Source organism: Geotrypetes seraphini, chromosome 5 (genome assembly GCF_902459505.1).
Source record: "Geotrypetes seraphini chromosome 5, aGeoSer1.1, whole genome shotgun sequence".
Classification (NCBI taxonomy): Eukaryota; Metazoa; Chordata; class Amphibia; order Gymnophiona; family Dermophiidae; genus Geotrypetes; species Geotrypetes seraphini.
In genome coordinates, this window is record NC_047088.1 from 142,472,493 (window position 1) to 142,498,301 (window position 25,809).

The window sequence follows — 25,809 nt, forward strand, 5'->3', positions numbered from 1 at the left end:
GAGTCTCAATCAGAGACTCATCTACTCACTGAACAAACACGACCATATTACAGAAGCATACATCAACTCACACTGGCTACCAATTCAAGAAAGAATACTATTTAAATTCTACTGCATGCTATTTAAATCGTTAAACGGAGACAGCCCAATCTACCTAAACAGCCGCCTCTACCAAACTACATCACCCAGACATAGAAAAACACACACCCCTTTCACACACCCTCCAATCAAAGAAGTCAAACAGAAAAAACTGTATGACGGACTACTGGCAACACAAGCGGCAAAACTGGATAACCAAATCTCCAACCTACTGATAACCACCCCCGAATACAAGATCTTCAGAAAAAGATAAAAACAATACTCTTCAAGAAATCACTGAATCACTCTTAACATATCATTACCTTCCATCCTCCTGCCTTCACCCCGCCCCACAGATACTACCAGTTCTTCTCAATTTCTCTTGAATTCACCAATGATCTACTGTATTCCACCATTTATATCTCTTTTTGTAACCCGCCTTCTCAACTTCTCCTGAATTTACCAATGATCCAATATTGTAACCCACCTTTTATAACTCTTTTGTAATCCGCTTTGAACTGCAAGGTAATGGCGGAATAGAAATCTCTAATGTAATGTATAAAAATGTCATCCGCATAAGTAAAAAGTATTTCCCACGCTGACAGCTTATAAATATTCAAAGTTTGTGCTCATTATTCTGGGGATCCCCTTCTTTTAGTGGGTGAGTTTAATCTGGTCACAGACCTTGAATGTGATAAGTCTGGAGCATTGACACACTCTTTGGGGGCCAGGGTTCATCTTCTTTCTGACTTTTGCGATACAGTCTCAGTGATTGACCCATGGCGTCTTTTGCATCATGAAGTTCGTGATTATACCCATCTTTTCCGCGCACATAATACCTGGTCTCATATTGACTATATTTTTGTGTCCCCTGCTTTGTTTCCTTTGGTAACCTTGGTGGAGATCGGTCCCCTGAGTATTTCTGATCATACCCCAATTTGGATAGATATCCACTTGGATCCAGCTTATACCCGATCCCCTTCTTGGCGGTTCCCTTTCTATCTTGCGCAAGACACAGAGTTCCAGACCTTTTTGCAGACCCAATGGGATGATTATCTTACCACTAATGCACAACATTGAGACAACCCTATTTTATTTTGGGAAGCCACTAAGACTGTGTTGCGAGGCCATATTATTTCCTTTCTTTGTGCCAGAAATAAACGTATTACACGAGGCATTATAACTTTGGAGCGTGCCCTCAGAGATGCCAAACAGATCTTTCACACTACTCCCTCGGCCATAACCCAGGAACGGTATTTGTCAGCCCAGGAAGTACTTAATTCTCTGCTTCATTCTCGTTTTCAGAAGTGGGTGGCTTATCATAAGTACCATTTTCATCGGTGTGGTAACAAACCTGGGCGTTTGCTGGCGCATTTTGTTGTGGCCAAGACAGGGTAGTAAACCCGATTTTCATGCTTAAGACTCCGGGGTGGGGGGGGGTAGGATGTCTCACACTGCAGGGGTGTCTGAGGATCTTTATGATTTCTTCACCAGGTTATATTCTGCATCTGACGATGCCTCCAAGGATCTGATGACTGATTACCTTCAGGCGTCGGGATTGCCCTGTCTTCCTGAGGATGTCGTGTCCAGTCTTAACAGCCCTTTTCAAGCAATAGAGCTACAATTTGCAATTAAATCTCTTCGTCCGGGCAAGGCCCCTGTCCCGGATGGCTTCTCGGGAGAATTCTATCATATGCTATCGCCCCATCTTTGCGGACCTTTGGACTATTACAACACAGCTATAGCTACGGGCTCTTTTCCTCGTTAACGCCAATGCAGCCCTTATCACTTTGCTGCTGAAACCGGGTAAGGAGGCTGAGGACCCTAGTTCTTATTATCCGATCTCATTGATCAACGTTGATCTTAAACTTTTCTCACGCATGTTGGCCGATTTTCCTTGCTCCTCATCTTCCCACTATTATACATACCGATCAGGTTGACTTTATCCATGGCTGCCAGTCAGTTTGTAATGTGCGCAAGGTTCTTTTTGCGCTCGCACATTGTTAGCATCACAAGATTCCTACACTGTGTGTAAGTCTGGATGCCTCTAAGGCCTTTGATAGTGTGCATTGGTCCTTTTTATTTCGTACACTTGAATATATTGGGCTTGGGGGGGTTCTATCTTCAAGTGATACGTTCTTTATACTCTAATCCTAGAGCATCTCTGCTGATCAAAGGCACCCGCACGACTCTTTTCCTATACTCTGGGGTACGAGACAGGGTTGCTCTTCTTACGTTCTTTAGAACCATTGCTTTGCACTCTTCGTCTCTTTGAGGAGGTGCAGGGCCTCCGCGTAGCGGGTGTTGACTTGAAGACACTGGCTTTCGTAGATGACATGTTTTTAATTCTCACAGATCCAGAGACTTCTATACCTACAGAGTTGGATTTGATTTCTGAATTTGGGTTTTATTCTGGTCTTTCTCTAAATCTTGATAAATCCATGGCCCTGCCCTCTTGTCCTGCAGTCCGTACTGACTGGAGGGGACGGTTTCCCCTGAGGTGGACGGAGTCCACATTTAAATACTTGGGGGTATATATTCCTACTGACCTTTCTCGTTTATACTCTTTGTAACTGGTTCACCAGGGCTTGAAACAAAGGTTCCACATTCAGTTATGGAGGGGTCTTCCACTCTCACTACTAGGTAGAGTAAGCCTATATAATATGCTTATTGTTCTGTGTTGGTTGTATGTTTTTCAGGTTCTCCCTCTGTATTTGACTTAGAGGGATGAAAAGCGGCTTGAGGTTTCCTTGGATGGGTAGACGAGCTCGCTTGCCCTACCGGTGTACGGCCTCTCCGTGGTATAAGGGAGGCTTAGGTCTGTTAAACCTTCGTTTCCTGACTATTTGATGTGGCATGCACCATATTAATGACTTTTTTCGAGGTACTTCCTATTTTACTAACACCTCCCTAGAACTATCCTGTTTTACTACAACCCACTTTAGTGCATTTCTTTACTCTGCTCTCCTCACTAAGCCAGGACTCCTCCCATGTACAGTGTTACATTGTCCTCTACGGAGGGTTTGGCACTGGGTCTGCAAATTTCATTCGCTTAGGCCTACTGTTTCTCCCTTCTTACCTTTACGTTTTAATCAGAACTTTAAACCGGGGGTGGATAGGGCTAGTTTTGTCAGATGGGAAGCAGGGGAGAATTCACCTGGTGGAAGATGACGGGACCATTAAGTCCTTTGCTCAGCTGTGTGAGGAATTTGCCATTCCTTAGCAACAGCAGCAGATGAATCCAGCAAGTGGAGATAGAGAAACTGATTAACAGTGGTCTTATTGGCTGGCACATCTCCTGTGTCTTCAGTATGCTCTATCTCCTAGCAGGTGATGGTCACTATTCAATTAGCTCCTGGATTCTGGCTGGACGATTAATTTTCTTCTGTTGAGAATTTTTCTCTTCAGTAAGACAGGGGTGTCCGGCTGAACGGTGCCGGCTTTGGGAGTTACACCTGGGGCCCCCATGTCCCTGCTTCACCCTCCCCTCCGGTGGATTGAGGGTTATTGATGATTCTTTCACTTTTTTTTTTTCTTCTTTCCCATTTTAAAAAAAAAAAAAAAGAGAGAGAGAGAATGTTGCTGTAGCTGGACTGCACTAAAGTGGGTTGTAGTAAAACAGGATAGTTCTAGGGAGGTATTAGTAAAATAGGAAGTAACCCGAAAAAAGTCATTAATATGGCGCATGCCACATCCAATATTCAGGAAACGAAGGTTTAACAGACCTAAGCCTCCCTTATACCATGGAGAGGCTGTCCGCCGGTAGGGCAAGCGAGCTCGTCTACCCATCCAAAGAAACCTCTGAACCAGGCGCTCAAGCCGCTTTTCATCCCTCTAAGTCAAATACAGAGGGAGAACCTGAGAAACATACAACCAACACAGAACAATATGCATATTATATAGGCTTACTCTACCTAGTAGTGAGAGTGGAAGACCCCTCCATAACTGAATGTGGAACCTTTGTTTCAGGCCCTGGTGAACCAGTTACAAAGAGTATAAACGAGAAAGGTCAGTGGGAATATATACCCCCAAGTATTTCAATGCGGACTCCGCCCATCTCAGGGGAAACCATCCCCTCCAGACAGTCTACAGTTCCCAGTGTTAACAACTTTCCTGTAACCTTTGGTGAGAAAGAATTTTACTTTTACCTTATTTGTTTTTTCTCCTGGTTTAGACAACTTTTCTGTTGCTGTGGGTGAGAGTAATGTTAGTGTTGTAACTTTATTTATTTGCCGGTTTCTGCTGAGGTGTTTACGTGTTCACTTTCTTTATTGTGTCTGCCGGTTGGTTGAGTCTCTTATGGGAGTTAATTATTTTCGCGGTTTCTGTACCGCATTCATTTTGTCAACAGAGCAGCGGTGAAAAGGTGTTTGCGGAGGCAATAACCGGACGTTGCTTTTTCCCGCCCACTTGAAGCACAGCCCAGCTGTCCTTCTCTCACGTGCATGAGAGGTAGTTAACGGAGATTGAATTTAGGGCTCTGTAGACACAATTACAGTAGTATCATGCTGATGGAATTGTGCCTTCCCGCGCACAGGATTAATGCACGGGTTTTCTTCTGCAGGCAACAGTGCTGCTGCATTCTTGTCATTTTTTTTCCCGGGCCTCGTTTCCTTACTGTGGTACTGCGGCAACTGGGTTGTCGCGGTCAGCAAGGATGAAACAGGCTTCAGCAGCGCTGCTGCAGTTGGGCTTGGTAAGTTGGTTTTTTTTTGTGTGTGTGTTTTCTCCCGGGCCTATGTTGATGCACAGCGCTTTACTCTTACATGGGGCCCATCCGGGTTTGCCTAGGGGCGCTTTGGAGGGAGCCTCAGTTATATCCTCAACTGCCCAGTTTTGGGTGATATCTCGACTGGGGCAGCAGGAGGCAAATTGCCGCTGAGGGAGTTCAGCGGCAGGTGGGTACCCAGAGCAAAGTAAGGATTTTCCTACTATATCCCGGGGTATCTGTCTGATAAAAAATACCCAGGAAGGGTTGTTTCCTTCTTTGTGCCAGACATGCAGCGCTGCATGTCTTTGTTACCGCTATAGAAATTTTTCCTAGTGGTAGTAGGAATTGATTTGGACTTCAGGGAGTCTGTAGTGACAGAGCATGGGGGCCTGGTTGCTCTTCATTTCTTAGTGTGATCAGGACTGACTTTTTTTATTTCTACAGTAGCAGAGACTCCATGTTGCACAAGTTTCTGAGACTGCTATCTTCTCAGGGCGCCTGTTAGCCAGCCTCCCAAATTGGCAAGACACTTATTTGTGACCCTGGCCAAGTCACTTAATCCTCCAAGACTACCACTTTGCACAAAAAAAAAAAAGGCAGTATACAAATCCATATTTCCAACTTGATCCCTATCCACATTACTATGCTGGACCTATTTTCAGCTTCGAGCCACAACACAGGCGGGTCTCAGGGTGGTGAAGCATATGTGGCCATTGGAAACCTTCCTAAGGTTCTCATTTGAGATTTCAGCCTGGGATGAGGTTGGCAGCTTCTAGTTGGCGTCTAGTGCGTCTTCCCTTTAAGGGCAGTTGGTTTTTCAGAAGATTTGTAGGAGTTCATGCAGCCAATGTTTTCAGAGGATTTTAGACTCGCCGATTTAAATCCTGGAGTTTAACCATAGAGTTTGACACATGGAATGATGGATAGGAATAAGAGTTAAAATATTAATGAATCTTAAGGTGGAAAATAAAATTCTATTGTACCTATAAATCCTAGGCAACTTGATACTCAAAATATGGCACAATCGTAATGGGGACATGAGTTGACTTTCCAATATTAGCCAGTCCAGAAGATGCTCCATGTGTTCAAGAAGGATCCAATACATACCTTGATGCAGCATGAAAGCTTGATACCTTAATACAGGTTGATCAAGCTTGAAAGCTTGATACAGGTTTAGAACAAATGCTAGGAAGTTACCCAGAGGGTGGTGGGCACATGGAATGCGCTCCCGGAGATTGTGATAGGGCAGGGCACACTACGGGGGTTCAAGGAAGGTTTAGATAAATTCCTGAAGGATAAGGGGATTGAGGGGATACAGATAGAATTAAAAGGTACAGATAGATTTAGAGATAGGTTATAGGAAAAGGCAGCAACCACTTAACAGGTCGTGGACCTGATGGGCTGCCGTGGGTGCGGACTGCTGGGCGCGATGGACCTCTGGTCTGACCCAGCAGAGGCAACTCTTATGTTCTTATAAAAATTTTGAAAATTTACCCACCTGCCGAAATTCTTTTTTTTAAAGATACTAAGGCTATTCTAGCAGTTTTACCCAGCCAAATAAATTTTGTAAGAATCCCATTCAATTTTTTATAAAAGGACCCTTGAAAATAAACAGGTAACATACTCATTTGTTAGCAAACTACTGGCAAAATCATCATTTTGATGGTTTGGACTCTTCCACCACCAAGAAAGATGTAATGGGTTCCAATGCTCACATATTTCTTTGACTTTCAGCAATAAAGTCTTTTCATTTACTGTCATTGTGTCTTCCAAAGTTCTTTGAATCATAATACCCAAATATTTTATTCCCTCTTTCTTCCAAATGAAAGGGAATAAGTCAAATAAACGTTTTACACAATGCACATTGAGTGGAAGAACCTCTGATTTGCTCCAATTTATTTTGTAACCAGAAAATTTGCTAAATTGATAATCAATTACAGTAAATGTGGGATGGTAGATTCAGGATTCTTGCATATGAAATCCCCTGTATCTCCTTTGCCTGCTGAATAGCCAACAACAAGGGTTCCAAAACAATATCAAAAAGCAAAGGAGATAAGGGACATCCTTGTCTAACTCCTCTCTCAAGACAAAAACGCTCTGAGAATGTATTATTAATATATAATCTTGCAGAAGAGGAACTATACAAGGTTTGAATCATTTGAATAAATCCAGATCCTATTCCAAACCACTCCATTGCTTGATACATGAAAGTCCATTCTACACGATCAAAGGCCTTCTCCGCATCCAGACATGGTATTATTTGAAGAATGTCTGAGCAACAAAACCTGTTTGGTGCATACCAATCATATAAGGGAGAGCCTTGGCTAATCTTAAAGCCCAATAGCTTATCCAGGATTTTTCCATCCACATTAATTAAAGAAATAGGCCTGTAGTTCGAAACCAGCATGGGATCTCTATTTGGCTTTGGCAAAACAATGGTTAACTATTCCGCCATAGTACCTAATATACAACCCTTAGTCAGTTGTGATTGATATAAATTTAAAAGATGAGGTAATAGTATCTTTACCTTTTTTTTTTTTTTTTTTTGCTTTAAGATTAGCCAATAATCTTCCCACTTTATTTGAGTTTCCATAATACAGAGCCTGCTGAGAAAACAAATCTTTCCTAGCCAATTTTCAGGAAATCTCATATTTATATTTAGTTTTCAAAAGAGCATTCAGAGTAGTTTTTTCCCATTTTGATGCCAATTGTGACTCCAAAATCAAAATAGTTTGTTCCAAATTGGAAAATTCCAATCTTAGCAATTTCTTAATATACACCGAATATGAAATTATGTTCCCTCTCATTTTAGCTTTAAAAGCGTCCCAGATAGTTTCCAAAGAGATTTCCTCTGAGATGTTGAACTGAAAATATTTGTCCATTTTTATCTGAATTTTCTCAAGAAAGTTTGAATCTGCAAGCAGTGCATTATTAAACCTCTATACAGATCTATTAGAATCTTCTTCAGTAAACTGATATTCTATCCAAATTCCAGAATGATCCGACAAAAGGATCAGGTCTATGCTGGCCTTTGTAACTGTTGAATTAACTGATCTGAAACAAAAAAATAATCTATTCTTGAAAATGATTTATGAACTTGGGAGCAAAAGGAAAATTCACGAGTATTAAAATGGAGTATCTGCCATATATCCTTCAATCCACATGAATTTATAAGATTATCTAGGCTTAATGATTTTAATTGTCTGGATAGTTGTTTATCCATTATTGGATCCATAACAGCATTAAAGTCTCCAGTTACTATTAAATTAGATGTAGCCAGTGACAGAATTATTTGTTGGAGTTTTTTGTTGTTTTTTTTTAACTCAGCCTGATTGGAATTAGGAACATAAATATTCAAAAGCATCAGGGCATCTTTTCCTGAATTCATATTAACATTAAGGGCTCCTTTTACTAAGGTGCGCTAGCGTTTTTATTGCACACTAAAGATTAGTGCATGCTAACCACGCGCTAAATGAAAAATACTAATGCAAGCTCTATGGAAGCATTAGTGTTTAGCGTGTGCGGTATTGTAGTGCACGCTAAGCGTGCGCTAAAACCACTAGCGCACCTTAATAAAAGGATCCCGAAGCCATCTACCCATCAGATCAGCTCAGAAATTACCGAATGCAGCAGAACACTTCCTATAAATAAGGATAGCCACACCAGCCTTTTTCCCTACTGCTGGTATGAAAAAAATGTTTTATCCACCCCCTTCCAATTTAGCAGCTTCAATAGCTGAAAAGTGGGTTTCTTGGATAAAATAAATATCTGCCTTTTATTGATATAAAGTATCATAAGATGAATAATTTTAAAAAGGCATGAGGAAGAGGAGAAGCTTACCAAAGATGGCGGCTTGAACATTGCCACGGAGATGCCGTCGGAGTTCCAGTTGAGGAACTATTTCCTTGACCATGTTTATGGTCAAAAGAAAGTCTAAAACCTGGGTGTTCCCGGAGAAACCTGTTGCCACAACTGGGTCAATGGATGCCTACGTGGAGCGAGGAGCCCGAATGCTTCAACCGGAGGGATCCTCGGCTTGGAGAGACACGCAGGCTGAGGCATCTGGTCTCTCATTCGAGGGAGCCACCTTATCTCCGGAGGAGTGTAGTCCTCCGATTCGCCCAAAGGCAAGGGCAGAGCGGAGGAAGGTGGAACCAGCCCGGGTTGCTCCACCACCGACCCAGCAGAAAGCGGATAGCAGCTCTGGATGGAGGGCAGAGGAGGCTTCTTTGCCAACATTACTGCAACAAGATAACGCAATTTCAAGATAACGCAATTTCAAGATAACGCAAGGAGAACACTGCTGAATCCACAGGTACTTTTACAGAGGGTTTGGGAAATGTAATTTTACCTATGCAAAGGCCAAAGGTATTCAACATGAGACTTTGTGGGAAGCAATATCAAGTTTACAACTCTCTTTGGATTTCAAATTCAACAACTTTCAGCATGATATACGACAGTACTGTCAGAAAACTTGGACATAAAAAATAAAGTATCATCTCTTGAAACTAAGATGGAAGAACATGACTCCAGATTAAAAGTTGTTGAAACTCAAACTTTAACTTGGGTTAAGGATAGTGTGAATCTCCACTTTTAAGGTTGAAATGCTAGAGAATGCCACTAAGAAATGTAATTTGAGGATTATAAACTTCCCAAAAGTTTTTCTTGTATCAGCACAAGATATGTTTAAAAAATATCTAACTGAAGTTTGCCTTTTCTTGCAATATGAGTTTCCCCAACCAAATCGGATATAATGAACTCTCATACATTTACTATTTCATATGACTTATTTAAACTGCAACTAAATATATCAAGAGGTACAATCGTATTTAATCACAAAAACTTAAATTCAACACGTATTGTAAATGATGTTAGGTAGAAGGGATTCATTCATACCAAAAGGACAGAAAAGACTGTTGACAAAATCATAAAACACAACGGAGAAAAATAAACCTCAATTGAGAGCAGCCGGGACTACACAAGTGCCCTAAGCCACCCTCATCATCACAGGTTTATAAAAAAAAACTCTGTACAATTATAAATAACTTTCATACATCTAAGTGTTATATTTTTTCAATTTTTCAATCTTTCTTCTTCAATATTTTTGATATTTCCAAAGTGTCACCTATTAGATCTGTCTAAAAAAAGAGGGGAGAAATCATTCCCAAACACCTACAATATGGCAATCAGCTCAGCTATAAGCATACAAACATCGTTAAGCTGTGTGACTTTGTGAAACCGAGATATCATATGTATCAGAAAAGATATCACTCATCTGGAGATGTGAAACTTCCTAATCCCGACAGAAAAGACTTTCTGTTTTGCCAAAAAAAGGCTACTTCAGGGGATCCATGTTATTCGAAATACTCCACGCTTCTTAGCAAAACAAAATTACAGCTGGCTCCTCAAAGAATGGACGAAGGACTGCGAGATGCGCAACCATCAGGAATATGTCTGTAGAAAAACCAAACTTCTCTTTTAAATAGCACATGTCACTCCGATCTGAATGTGCTGTCAGATCAAAAAACAAAACTGTCAGATCATCTATATAAAAAGAGCACTGCCCTGAATCTGACATCCTATCCCTGTAGGTCAGAAGTATGAGTTTGACATGTATAAACAAGGGAAAGTTTTCATGAACAGCACTTAATATGAAGATTTCCATTTGCTTATTGACATCAGATCCCACCAGAGATCATTGGCAGATCAGTAAAGAATAATCAGAATAAACCAGTGGAAGCTATATGTCTGATTAATAGAATTCTCAGCTGATAGCAACTGCTATTTCCAACTGCAACTGCTATTTCCAACTGTCCACAACTTTAACCCTTAATATGCCAGAGTTATTTTAGTTCATAGGGTATTGTTGTTGCTGAGAAATAAAATCTTTTAGCTTGGCTGGATTTTGATAATGGGTCATCTTGTTATTATAGGTAACTTTCATTACTGTAGGATACATTAGTCCATATTTAGCACCCATTTCTCTCAATTGCGATCTAAGTTGTAAAAACTGCTGTCTCAACGCCGCTGTTTGTTTAGCGAAGTCTGGAAAAAAATGAGATTCTTAGTGAAAGTTCTGGTATTATCACTGGACAAGCGTCCAGCCATAAAACCAGTCTGTCTTGGTCAATCAGCTTAAGGAGAAATTTTTGTAGCCTGTCAGTAAGCACCTTAGCGTACAATTTGGCATCCACATTGATGAGTGAGAGTGGCCTGTAATTCTGCACTTTTAAGGTTAACATTGTTCACTCTGTTTGTAACAGAACAGATATGTATTTGTTGGAGAAGTTTCCCCATTTCCCTCCTTCTAATCACTTATGTTATAGTGTTGCTTTGGTACAAACTGAAGGTGGCAGTACAGTCCACTGGGGAAGGAGGTGGAGTTGACAGATGTAGATGACAACCTTCTGCAAGCAATTCACAACCAGGAATACTTTACCCTTCTACTACAAAAATTATCAAGGTAAGAACCTAATTTTCCCATAATAAGCTACCAATAACTGTCCTAATAACTGCCTTCATTGTGTCTAGAAAGTCTCAATAAATTGTCTCTTGAAGAACCTTCTCCATACCTCATTTGACCACTGGTTAAGAACACTTGCATTAGACTATATTACCAGGGATATAGTGGGATAGCTGCTGTAATCACCATGGAGTTAAATGCATGTACTTGATTGTTGCACTTACCGTTTAAAATAATTGTATTCCTTTATTTAGGGAAGTGACTTCAAGAGAAATCCTAGTTTACAACTTCTGTGTTAGCATTTGAGTTTGAACAATTCACTTTGTTCCCCTTTGCTTACAAAATCCAGCTGAAAATGAGTATTCATTTGAAGTCGGTGTTTCCTGGTTCAAATGTTTATATTGCGTTGAACTTTGAGCACATTACCATAGATACAAAAAAAATACTACTAATTTACAGTATTTGATGGCAGTGTTTAATTCTTCATGAAATAAGTGAATTTGTGCATAATTATGCATTGACTGGTCATCTATAATTTGATTGTTTTTTGCAGGCAATCTCTAGGTTGTGTGAAGATAAATACAAAGACTTGTCTAAAGCTGCTATGAGGCGATCATTTAGCGCTGATAATTTAGTTGGCATTCGCCGATCTAATGCCATCATCTCCTGAAGAGAGAAGAGAAATGGTGTGGCAGCAATTAAACCAATGCTCAAATTAAGCAAAAGAATACCATCACCACCCTTGCACTCAGCTGGCCAGCTAGCCAGCCAGCGATGGTGTCTTCCAGCAAGAGGGGAAGGAGAGGACAAAGAGACCTTGCTAATGGACCTCAAGGCCTGAGGAACACACTCCATGGGGATGAAAATGACCTTCTCAGGACAATCATCCATAAGTGTATCCAGTGATGCAAAACAATTATTGTTTAAGAAACCAGTGTCCTAATCCCCTCAGATATTTGCTTACTATGTAGGCCTATAGCTGTGAACTATGAGTTTTTAATACTAAGTAGTTTTACAATTTTAGAACTTAAAAACACTAATCATGTGACTTATTTTTCTTCCCACCTTCTCCCTTTCCTACTTTACTTTTTTAAAACTTTATTTTTTTGCATTTGCCTTTTCTGATTTCTGCAGTGTTAGCACTGAAACATCTAACAAAATTCAGAGCCACATTGGAGCAGTTACTGTAATGTTTTTGGGTATTTCTCTCTGCTGTCCAAGCTCCCATTTTATTATGAAAAACTGCTAAGGGAATTGGCAATCAATATGCAAACAGCTTTCTGAGAGGATTGCCCTAATTCCAAATTCCTTATGTCATACCAAGGAGAGAGTACAATAATTGAATGTTGGAGGCTAGAGTGAGTCACGAGAAGAAACTATATTTAAAAAAAAAAAATATATATATATAGGGTCCATTCTGCATTTCTTAACTCTGGTGCTGCTTTTGCTGTTGCTCTAGAATGTATGCAAGTTGGTTAATATTCTGAGGCATTAGAATGTAAATGGATGTGAATTGTTGGGTTAGCTAATGAGTGTCACTTGCAAGTAGCTTTTACATCTATGAGATTCACTTGCAAGTATGAGTGTCATCTATGAGTGCATCTATGAGTGTCACTTGCAAGTAGCTTTTACATCTATGAGATTACATATGGTAGAGTTATAGCACCATGGCTATCCAGGAAGATGTGATGGGTCCAGTTCAGCTAAAAAAGAACATACTAGTCACTGGCCAAACATAGGTTAAGTTTTTTTTGTTTTTGTTTTGTTGTTTTTTTGGTTTTTTTTAAAGCCATTAAAACAGGCTTTCTAAAGGAAATGGATGTCTAGTGTTTGTCCATTTTGACATTTGAGCTTCTGGGAGTTTTTTTGGTTTGTTTTAGTCACTTTGAAGGATGTTTTAATTTTTCTAGATCTTTGTTTGGCATGGGACTAGTATGCATTCCTGCATGTGTGTGGAATCAAGTTTAAAGTTGATCTGGTGAGTCCTAACTGTCTGAGCTCTCTTTCCCTGGGAAGCATGGCTGGCAGGATGTCCATCATCTGACAATGGATAAAACCAAATTCCCTATTTCCAGAGAAACTAGAATGCCCAACAGGATTTGGATGATTTATCCATTAAATATTTAAAACAAACCTTTAAAACCTCAAGAAAACTATAGCTCTTGTTTGTGCTGTGTATATTTAATATTGATTTATTTTTATCTTTTGAGGGGGAAGAAAACACTTTGGTAATAGCTCTTCCAAAGGACTGGATTCTAGAAGCACTCTTCTAATTTTCTGTAATATTAATGAAGAGCTGTCAGGACTGAAAACAGTATTTACAATAATTCAGGTGATAATATTCAGCACTTTGTTTTGAACAAACAAAATAACCCCAAGGAAAACTGTAGGGTTAAATTTTTATTTATTTTATTTTTTTTATTTTTATAGATTTATAATCTCCTGTCTCCAAATCTGCAGATTTTCCAAGAGTCATATTTGACACACACAGTTGACAAGTTCTGATACTTGGAGTGATGTCATTGATCTCTAATGAAAGTGGCTAAGAATGACGTAATAGCATGAATTGCAATCATAAGAGAAATGATATAACCCCTTCCTCACTGCAAACATGAAGAGACAAATTTTCACCCCGAAAAAACATTGCTGAAATTGTCATTGACTCAAGAGCGTAACTCAGAAATAAATGATTTTAAGGGGGATAGGTAGCTGGGTGTTTTTACTTTGCCAGAATTTTTTGAAATATTTAGAGTTGGTAACAATATTTTAAGATTCTCAGAAAGATATATTGTACACTGGGTTTTACTGAGCCACCGAAGAGTATCTTAATGCAGGCCAGCGAGGAATTGAATGAGCTTCAGAGCATTTACCTCACTGGCCCGCATTAAGCCGTTTTGTGGTTTAGTAAAAGGAGCCCATAATGTTATCCTGTTACCTGCCACCTGTTTGGTTTTTATTTTAATTTAGGGGTTGTGGGTTCTAACCATTTAAATAAAAGGGCCATAATGTTCTACATTCTTGTTTAGAACCATGATAATAGCAAAGATATGCAAATATAAGTTGCTAAGATTCAATAGCATGTGCCAGTTTTATTGGCTTAATTTGCATGTTTTTGCTATTGCATGATGCGTGTTTTTCTCTTAAATTACCCTAATAGTAGTCAATGATTTAGCATTAATAGTAGGAACTTGGAGCCTCTCATGCTGCCTATCCCCTCCCCCAAAAATGCTGTTCTTGTAGATTTCTTTCCTCTTTGTAAAGGTCATGGCAGACCTGCAGGAGTCTGGGCAAGGGAACAAAGTAGACCAAATAAAATTGAGTTGCAAACACATCAGGCACTGCATTTCCAGTGTGATTAGATTGTGCTGTTTTAAATTTAATCCTAGATATGTGTGAGTCAAGTAGGATCTAATGAGTAAATTTTTCAGAAATCCCTGCTTTCAAAAAAAGAGAAAAAGAATGCAAATGGCAGAAACCTAGTATTACAGTTGTGCAGGATTCCAGCACCTTAAAGCCCATAGTAGTGCTTAGAGCTTCGAGATTCTTCTGTGAAAAGAATGCAGCAACTTCAGGTGGTTTTCCTTTCTCTTGTTTATATTAAAGAAAAGCTAATAAACTCTATTTTAATTAAAATGAAGTGGTGTTATTTAGCACTGTTGTCCTTTGCTTACTACACTGTGATTTGTCAGTGCCACAATATAAAAATACTTGTATAGCCAGGTTAGATGCCCACCATAGTTTATTTAATTGCGAAAACGTGCTGGCAGCAGTAACTTTTAATCAGGAGGGTTAACCTCTGCTTTGGAAGTCATCATAGTCAATAAATTTGGATGGCAGTATATTAAAACCTCCATTTTACAGATTCTCAATCACAGTCTTTAGATGAAGGAAGGGCCATTGTTGACTCAGATCCTATCCTCAGATCTTAGGCAAAAAGCTGAAGGGGGGAATATTTAGAAAAATACTTTAAAGGGGAGAAAGTGATGTCAACCTGCTATGGATATTTGAGCTGGGAGTTCCAGGTACCAGAACATACACATCAAGCAAAACAAACTAGAGTGATTTTAGAAATAGCAAGTCCATAACCTGAAGGGAATTCACCTAAGGCACAAATAGGGATGACTGCAAAGCAGAAGTTAGTGAACCTCAAAATATTCACATGAGAATGGCTGGCCATCAGCACAAGGGATGATATTTTTAATATACTGTCTTTCTGTGATACTAGCTTACATATTATAGGTATTGTAGGAGGTTACAGGCAGACTGGATGGACCATGCAGATATTGATCTGCTGTCATCTGTGTTACTATACATTTCATGAGAAGAGTTGTCGAATGCTGAGATCAATGAGCCCCTAAATTTAATATTTTGTGTTAGTGTGTTTTTGACTAGTCTTTGTGGGTGTTCTGGGTTCAGGCTTCAAGAGGAGCAGTGGGAAGTAAAATTAATGATAATAGCCAGGTGGTTGCATAAAAGTATATTTCATAAGAATAGCTTATTAGTGTACAGAAAGATATTTTGTTATAGAACTGCATCTGTGTGTGTATAGGAAAACATGTGGCTTTCCCAGAGCAGAGAGAACATGTTTACCTGAATGAATGTGTGTGTATCTTGTGAGGGGAGAAGAGAGCCAAGAGGGAGTCAAGAGAGGGGGGTTAACTTGCTTTTATAAGTTTCAGTCTTGTTCTAAAAATAGCATGTTTTTTAACATTTTCCAGCATCTCTCTGTACCATAATTTAGTACTTGTTTGAGACGGTGGTCCTTAATTGATGAGGAAGGTATGACCTTCTTGCAGGAATGATAGATGTAATCGGTCTGTGTGGCTTCTGTTGTTCCATTCAAGTACTGTAGTTAACATATCTTCTTGAGACATCCAGGCTGGCTGGTTACTCAAGATATGTGGATTCTGGGCAGGGGCTTATTCAGTTTAACATTCCCAGAGCCAAATTGTTTAATATAATATCTGATTCCTTTGCTGACACTCTGATTAGGCCATCAAAAATGCTGACAACCAGCATTCAGTAATGTAAGACTGGCAAATTGTACTTCTGGGAGCTGCAAGCTGCAAACAGTGTGAAGCCTTAAGTTTAAGCTTATTAGGATTTTATGTACCACCTATCAAGGTTTTCTAAGTGGTTTTACAATCAGGTACTCAAGCATTTTCCCTATCTGTCCCGGTGGGCTCACAATCCATCTAACGTACCTGGGGCTATGGAGGATTAAGTGACTTGCCCTGGGTCACAAGGAGCAGCACGGGGTTTGAACCCACAACCCCAGGGTGCTAAGGCTGTAGCTTCAACCACCGTGCCACACACTCCTCCTTCAGATAGATATAAGGGAGCTGGATTATAGAATGAAGGAAGCAGAAAATCAGGAAGAGATATAAGGACTGCAGAAGTCCTACATGACCTTGGAACAGATAATGGCTACCTTAACAAAATTACAGATTTGGAAAATAAGCCCAGAAGGTATGATCTGTTTTTGGTATTGCGGTTTATAAAAATATTTATTATTATCTCTGATTAAGGTGGGGGAGTGTTACAAAAAATGAGGCCATAAAGAATTGTATGCCACCGAGAGATTAGAAAAGCAAAAGGGAAATACGAGGAGGGGCTGGCCAGGGAGGCGAAAAACTTCAAGGCATTCTTCAGTTACGTAAAGGGGAAGCAACCAGTGAGAGAGGAGGTGGGGCCATTGGACGATGGGGATAGGAAGGGAGTGATTAAGGAGGATAAAGAGGTAGCTGAGAGGTTGAACACGTTCTTCTCGTCGGTCTTCACGAGCGAGGACACGTCCAATATACCGGACTCAGAGGAGCTCATGAGTGGGGAGCAGGCCAAAAGATTGGGGCATATAGAGGTAAGTCGGGAGGATGTCCTCAAGCAGATTGACAGACTGAAAAGCGGCAAATCACCGGGACCGGACGGGATCCACCCAAGGGTTCTAAAGGAACTAAGTCAGGAAATAGCAGGCGCAATCCAGCATGTTTGCAACCTATCCTTGAAAACTGGAGAGGTACCAGAGGACTGGAAACTGGCGAATGTCACACCTATCTTTAAGAAGGGATCGAGAGGTGACCCCGGGAACTACAGGCTGGTGAGCCTGACTTCAGTTATAGGGAAGATGGTGGAAGCAATGATCAAGGACAGCATTTGCGAGCACATCGAGAAAAATGGCCTACTGTGGACAAGCCAGCACGGATTCTGTAAGGGAAGGTCGTGCCTGACAAACCTTCTGTACTTCTTTGAGGGAATAAGCAGTCAGGTGGACAAAGGGGAACCCATAGACATCATTTACCTCGATTTTCAAAAGGCCTTTGACAAGGTGCCACATGAAAGGCTGCTTAGGAAGCTGTGGAACCACGGGGTGGGCGGGGATGTGCACAGATGGATCAAGCACTGGCTGTCAGGTAGACTACAGAGGGTCGGAGTAAAGGGCCAATATTCTGACTGGCGGGGAGTCACGAGCGGTGTGCCGCAGGGATCGGTGCTGGGGCCGCTACTCTTCAACATATTTATCAATGACCTGGAAACGGAGGCAAAGTGTGAGGTTATAAAATTTGCAGACGATACCAAGCTCTGCGCTAGAGTTAGGACCAGGGAGGAGTGTGAGGAACTGCAAAGGGACCTCGATAAGCTGGAGGACTGGGCAAACAAATGGCAAATGCGCTTTAACGTAGATAAATGCAAGGTCATGCACATAGGGAAAAAGAACCCGTTGTTCGAGTATAAAATGGGGGGGAGATTGCTGGAAGACACCGGACTTGAGAGAGACTTGGGTGTGCTAGTGGATCCATCCATGAAACCATCCGCACAGTGTGCAGTAGCCTCGAAGAAAGCCAACAGGATGCTGGGCATCATCAAGAGGGGCATATCAACCAGGACGCGGGAAGTCATCATGCCGCTGTATCGAGCGATGGTGCGCCCACATCTGGAATACTGCGTTCAATATTGGTCGCCGCACCTCAAGAAGGACATGGCAGTTCTTGAGAGAGTCCAAAGGAGGGCAACGAAACTGGTAAGAGGGCTGGAAAACTGCCCATATGCTGAGAGGCTGGATAAACTGGGGCTCTTCTCTCTGGAAAAGAGGAGGCTCAGGGGGGATATGATAGAGACCTTCAAAATACTTAGGGGCATAGAGAGGGTGGACAGGGACAGGTTCTTCAGACTAAAAGGGACGACAGGTACGAGGGGGCACTCAGAGAAACTGAAGGGAGATAGGTTCAAATCAAATGCAAGGAAGTTTTTCTTCACCCAAAGGGTCGTGGACAAATGGAATGCGCTCCCGGAGGAAGTGATCCGGCAGAGTACAGTACAGGGATTCAAACAGGGATTGGACAGATTCCTGAGGGAAAAGGGGATCGTGGGGTACTGAGGGAGGTGCTGGGGTGTTGCATAAGTATAGACAGCACACCAAGTCGTGCAGGTGCAAGGCCGGAGGGTTAGGACATTGATGGGAAGATAGGACTTCGATGAGAAACCTAGGGGGCAAGGGGGCCCCTTCTGGTGATTAAGGCAGGTCATGACCTGTTGGACCACCGCGGGGGCGGACTGCTGGGCGGGATGGACCTCTGGTCTGACCCGGCAGAGGCACTGCTTATGTTCTTATGATACAGTGCAACAAATATGCAAAATGATACTGAACCTATGTGAGGGCGGCCACAGCCATAATAAGTAAGGTATGACTGGATATAACAGGGAAAAAATACCAAATATAAATAGCTCTTCCCATTTAGCCTGGTTTACAGTTTGAGGAAGATGTATATAGAGTTCAAAACCAGGATGAAGTAGTGAAATGTGTGAAGGAGGCAAGTACTAAAGGATCAGAAGACTTGAAGTGGTGACCCAAGAAGGATTGTGCAGGAAAATAGTGTCAAAAAAGGCAGTTGAGGAGACTTCCAGAATCCACAGAGACAACAGAGACATTCTGAGGGAAACTTGTATAAAACAGTGATCTATAAAAAGACATAGGACAACTGGACAAAGAAGAAACTGGGTAATGAATGAATGGAAGCAAAGAAATGCCTGAATGTGGGAATGAGGGAAGGAAAATCTAAGGGAGATAGAAGAGGAAAGTAAATGGTGTGTCATTCCTCTGAGTATGGAGGCCAGTAAAATAGCAGGAGGGAGTTGGGAGGGGAAGATATTTGAGAGAAAGGTGAAGGGGGAAAATCACATCAAAAAGGTAATTGTTTGTCTCTCATTGGGACCTTTCATCCCCCTTCACATTCCAGGAACTCATCAAATTCTTCAGAGCTGATCTGGTTGAATTGGTCAGTGGTTATGCTGCAAGAAGCACAGAGCAAATATACAAACTCTCTAGTCATATTCAGTGTATCTCTCATAGAATGGTTCATGAAGAGCTGGTAAGAATCTTTGCAGAAAAGTTTTTCAAAATGCCATGTTTTCTCCAAAGAGAATCAGAGGTACAAGCATCCTCTATCCCCAGGGGCATCAAAGAGTAGGTTCTAGTATTATCCCAGAACAAGCAGGCAGCATATTCTCGCTGATGGGTGATGTCACCGATGGAGCCCCGGTACGGACCACTTTAAAAGTGCATTGCCACTTTAAGTCTTTAGAAAATTTGCGATATCCTGCACCGCGCATACATGAGTACCTTCCTGCCCGATGTAGGTGTGCGGTCCCTCAGTTTCTTAGTTTCCACGGAGCTAGGAAGATGTGTTTTTCAACGGCCATTGAACTTTTTTCTTTCGCTGCCTTCCCACTCTCGCAGAATTTTGACTTTTTAGTCATTTCTTTTTTGTTTTGTTTTATTCTGTTGAATTCAGGGTTTGTTTGTTTTTTGGTTTGTTTTTTTAAACCTACGTAAAAATTTGTTTTTTCCCTCTCATGGGTTTGGCCTGACTTGGCCTGTTCAACCACCTTGGCCTCTGATTTCAACTTAACCAGGGCCGTTTTTCCTTCGATGTCCCGCCCGCAGACAGGTTTTTAAAAGTGTGGACATTGTGCTCACCCCATTTCCCTGACTGACTCGCATCGCTGGTGTCTCCAGTGTTTGGGGCCCGTGCACTATCTGGAGACCTGTTCGCGCTGTTCTCTGCAAAAAAAGAACTCTGAAGAACTGCCTCATCCAGCAGCACCTCCTCTTCAGTGTCGCCATGGAAGGAGACTCAACACCACTACCGATGTCAACGGTGCCGTCCAAATCGACACCGCATCTTTCGACACTGACAGAAACATCTTCGGTGTCGCAGCCTTCTGTGGGTAAGTTGGCTAAAGAAGCCTTCCCCCACCCTGTCTGGGCCTTAGGTCAAAGTAGCAGTGAGCCAAGTCCTGCTGACCTTGAAGAAGCTCCAAAAGTGCTCCACTCAGATATTGGTGAGTGCCTCCTCTTCGCTGGAGCAGAGAGCCACATCGAAGGTACCGGTGCTTACTCTTAAGCAAAAGATAGACAATTTGCTTAGAGACGAACTGGGTGAACATTTCCAAATGCTGGTGCCGAGGAAGTTCCACTCTTTCAGCAGAGCCATGGATTCTACTCCCGTTACTTCTTAGTTCCAAAGAAGACGGGAGGACTGCTACCCATTCTCAGAGCTCTCAACAAATTTCTAGTCTAGGAGAAATTTTGGATGTTCTCCCTCGCCCTGCTTTATCCTATCAATCAGAACGAATGGCTATGCTCCCTGGATCTCAAGGAAGCCTACATACATATCCCAATTCAACAGGCTTCCAGGAAATACCTCCGTTTTCAGATAAATCTACGTCACTACCAGTACAAGGTCCTTCCCTTCGGCCTAGCATCTTTTCCCAGAGTCTTCACGAAGTGCCTGATTGTAGTGGCCGCATCTCTCCGATCACACAGCCTCCAAGTCATCCTTTACCTGGACAACTGGTTGATCAAGGCTTTCATCTCAGGAAGTGGTCCATGCAACATCTCGGACCATTTCTTTTCTTCAGGTTCTAGGATTCAAAGTCAACTTCCCCAAATCACATCTCATGCCGACTCAACGTCTTCAGTTCATTGGAGCTATCCTAGACACCACTCATGAGTGAGAGCATTGCTCCCTCCAGATCGCCTTCAAGCTCTCATCCGCCTTTGTCAGCAACTGCTTTCTCTTCAGTCCATCACTGCGAGGCACATGATGGTTCTTCTAGGCCACATGGCTTCCACTGTGGATGTGACATCATTGGTACGATTATACCTTCGCACTCCTCAGTGGTCTCATGCGACGGATCATCTCTCAGCATATATCTGTAAAATCATCTCTTCTGCAGTCGCTTCAAGTTTCAAGTTTCAAGTTTATTAAGTCTTGATGAATCGCCTATATAATTTGCTAGGCGATGTACATTAAAAATAACATGTATTAATAAATGAAACAAGTACAATGTTAAAAATGACATAAAAACAAATTTGTTGTATAGACAAGAAACATACTTTACAAATTAATCAAAAACCTAAATTCATAATAATGTGAGGGTAAAACATACAAGACATGTGAGGCTAAATAGGGAAATAGTTACAATTTTGATAGAAGAGAGGAAGAAACATAAAAGGGAAAAACAAAAGGTGGGTAAGAGGTGGCTGTTTTTTTTTAAAAAAGAAAAAAACCGAAAATGTGTATAAGATTGTCAATTTTTACTACTCATAATAACCATACGCATCTTTGAAAAGAAAAGTTTTTAGCATTTTTTTAAACTGAGTTAGGTCTTTTAGTTCTCTGATGTGTTGGGGTAGAAGATTCCATGATTGAGGGGCATTAACTGAGAACATATCCTGTCTTCTGGTTCCTATCATTTTAATAGATGGAACTGTAAGAAGATTAGTTGAGGAAGAACGAAGTGAGCGTGTCGTACTATAAGGAATAAGCCATCTGTTAATGAATTGGGGTTCATTATAATTTAAAGCTTTGAACACCAAAAGCAACAATTTAAAAGTGAATCGATGGCTTATAGGAAGCCAATGAGATTTAACTAACAGTGGAGTAACGTGGTCGTATTTTTTCGCTTTGTGAATTAGTTTCACGGCGGTGTTTTGTATGAGCTGCAGCCTTCTTTTTTCTTTTAGAGTTATATTAAAGAGAAGAGAATTACAATAATCTAGTTTAGTCATAACGAGGGAATGAATGAGAATGTTGATTGCTTCTGGTTCTAAGAATTTAGTTAGTGATCGAATCAAACGAAGTTTGTAGAAACAAGATCTAACTATATTGTTTATATGCTCATGGTAAGAAAACTTATCATCGATCATAACTCCCAATATTTTTAAAGAAGTGACCTGTTCTAAATTGGTGTTATTGATCGAAATTGGAGAGCTCAGAGTTATATCTTTTTTCCAAGGGAAAAGCATCGTTTTTGTTTTGTTAATGTTTAAAGATAATTTATTTATAGTTAACCAATTTTTTATTGTTACCAGTTTATTGTTAATAGCTGCTATATCATCGGTGCTTTCTGGATCCAAAGGATGAATGAGCTGAATATCATCTGCATATACAAAAGCTGTGAAACCTAGAGATTGTGTTATGTTTAGAAGAGGTGACAGAAATATATTAAATAGAAGAGAAGATAGTTTTGAACCTTGCGGGATACCATATTCTAATGAATAGCTTTTGGATATACTATTGTTAAATCTAATGAAAGAAGAGCGGTTAGACAGAAAAGAATTAAACCATTCAAGAGTTTGATCAATGATTCCAATAGATTCTAGTCGATTAATTAACAGGTTGTGGTCGATGGTATCGAAAGCGGCGGTTAAGTCTAAAGAAATTAGAACCACGGATCTATGGTGTTCAAGGAAATAGTGAATGTTGTTGATTAATCCTAACATGGTATATTCTGTGTTATGGAATTTTCTGAATCCAGTTTGAAAAGGATGAAGAACATTAGTGGATTCAACAAAGTCAGATATTTGTTCGAAAACGAGACTCTCTGCGAGTTTTGCCATAAAAGGGATATTTGCTATAGGTCGATAATTAGAGATTTCTTCAGGCGTAATTTTATGGTCTTTGATTATTGGCGTGATTATAGTTTGTTTCCAACTCTGGGGAAATGTAGCGGAAAGAAAACTGTTTTGTATTAGTGAGAGAATGAAGGGGCCTAAACAAGAGAAAAATTTTTTGTAATAGTATGGTGGTAAAATTTCATCACGAGTTCCCTTAAGGTTGATTTTGTGTAAGCTATGCTCAATATCTTTTAGAGTAGGAATTTTAAGTTTGGAGCATTTAGACAATGGAACAAAAGAGTGAATTGTTTTGTCTGCAGGTTGATTACATACACTAAATTGAAATGATTCTCGAACCTTGTTAAGTTTGGTAGAAAAGTAATCCGCAATATCCTGGGCTGTAAGATTCAATGGTGGATGACCTCCTCCAATCTATTCAGAGGTCTCCTTTTTCACGTACTCCCTCATCACAAGGTAATCATGACGGACACCTCTCCTTATGCTTGGGGGGCACATATGGACAATCTTCAAACCCAAGGTCTCTGGACCACCAGAGAACGGAAATTTCACATCAATTTCCTAGAACTCAGAGCAATGTATTATGCCCTCAAGACCTTCCATCATTTTCTCTGCCCCCAAGTCCTCCTCCTTCGCACGGACAATCAAGTAGCAATGTACTACATAAACAAGCAAGGAGGCATAGGCTCTCTCCTGTTATATCAGGAGGCCAAGAAAATCTGGACTTGGGGGGCGACAGCTTGCAATCTTTTCTTAAAGGCTGTCTACATTCAAGGGGAGAAGAATTCCCTAGCAGACAACCTCAGCAGAATTCTTCAGCCTCACGAATGGAGTCTCAACTCTGCAGCTCTCCAGTCCATCTTTGCTCACCTTCAAGTGGACTTGTTTGCGGCTCCCCACAATCATCAGTTGCCCCAGTTTTGCTCTAGACTTTACTCCCCTCTCCGTCTGGAAGCTGATGCTTTTCTCCTGGATTGGACAGGCCTGTTTCTACATGCATTCCCTCCAATCCCTCTCATGTTGAGGACTCTGTTCAAACTCTAATGAGATGTGGCCACCATGATTCTCATTGCTCCTCGGAGGCCCAGGCAGCATTGGTTTTCCCTTATACTTCAACTCAGCTCCAGGGAGCCTATACTTCTTCCAGTATTTCCTACTCTGCTCACTCAGAATCAAGCATCACTTCTGCATCCCAACCTACAATCATTGCACCTGACAGCTTGGTTTCTCTCGTGCTGAATCCATCTGACTTCCATCTCTCTCAGCCTGTTTGACATATTGATGCTTCCAATGTTATCAACAAAAGTGGACTAGGTTCTCTTCCTGGTGTCTTCTTCATTATCATAATCCCACTTCCTTGTCAGTGGAATTGGGGTTAGACTATCTACTCCATTTATCTGACTCTGGTCTCAAGTCTACATCTATCAGAGTCCATCTCAGTGCTTTTACAGCTTTTCACATGCCAGTCGAGGGAAAACCTCTTACTGCTCATCCTTTGGTTTCCAGATTCATGAAAGGACTTTTTAATCTTAAACCACGTCTCACGCTGCCGCCTGTCGTCTGGGACCTTAATGTGGTTCTTTCCAGTTTGATAAAGCCACCATTTGAACCAATGGCCACAGCTCATCTCAGGTTTCTTACCTGGAAAGTTGTCTTCCTTATTGCTCTCACCTCTGCCAGAAGGGTCAGTGAGTTACAAACATTGGTGGCAGATCCACCCTTCACAGTTTTTCACCATGATAAAGTGTTTCTGCACACTCATACAAAGTTTCTACCGAAAGTTGTCATAGTTTCTTCTCAATCAATCGATTGTTCTACCAGTGTTTTTTCCTAAGCCTCATTCTCACACTGGAGAAACCACTTTGCACACTCTGGACTGTAAATGTGCTTTTAGCCTACTATATCGACAGGACAAAGCCTCATCATACTTCTCCCCAACTCTTCATCTCATTTGATCCTAACAAGTTGGGGTATCCTGAATCCAAGAGAACAATTTCCAACTGGTTAGCTGCCTGTATCTCGTTCCATTATACTCAGACTGAACTGGCACTGGAGAGTCGTGCCACAGCCCACAAAATTAGAGCTATGGCAGCTTCTGTTGCTTTCCTTAGATCTACTCACATTGAGGAAATCTGTAAAGCTGCCACCTAGTCCTCAGGTCATACATTCACTGCTCACTATTGTCTGGAGTCCTTCTCCAGACAGGATGGGCACTTCGTCCAATCTGTATTATAAAATTTATTCTCCTAAAGGCCACCATTCCATTCTTGTTAGCTTGGAGGTCACCCATCAATGAAAATATGCTGCCTGCTTGTCCTGGGATAAAGCACAGTTATTTACCATAACAGGTGTTATCCAGGTACAGCAGGCAGATATTCTCACAACCCACCCACCTCCCCGGGTTGGCTTCTTAGCTGGCTTATCTTAACTGAGGGGTTGCACGCCTAAGTCAGGCGTAAGGTGCATGCACGGTGTGGGCTATCGCAAACTTTCTAAAGACTTAAAGTGGCGATGCTCTAAAGTGGTCTGTACCTTGGCTCCGTCGGTGACATCACCCATCAGTGAGAATATCTGCCTGCTGTCCCTGAATAACATCTGTTAAAGTAAGTAACTGTGCTTTATTAGCTTTCTTGATTTGTG

The 25,809-nt window shown here is 41.2% G+C and overlaps 1 protein-coding gene across 3 annotated transcripts in view; it reads left to right on the top strand.

Annotated features, from left to right (window-relative positions):
* The window catches only part of CCNYL1 (cyclin Y like 1), a 237,108-nt gene extending 222,229 nt beyond the window's left edge, over positions 1-14,879 (top strand). For all 3 annotated transcript variants that reach the window (XM_033946302.1, XM_033946299.1, XM_033946301.1), the window contains one exon: positions 11,806-14,879. In XM_033946302.1, coding sequence (XP_033802193.1) covers positions 11,806-11,922 — 117 coding nt within the window. In that variant the 3' untranslated portion in view covers positions 11,923-14,879. The remainder of the gene's footprint in view (positions 1-11,805) is intronic.
* The last annotated feature ends 10,930 nt before the right edge of the window (positions 14,880-25,809 follow it).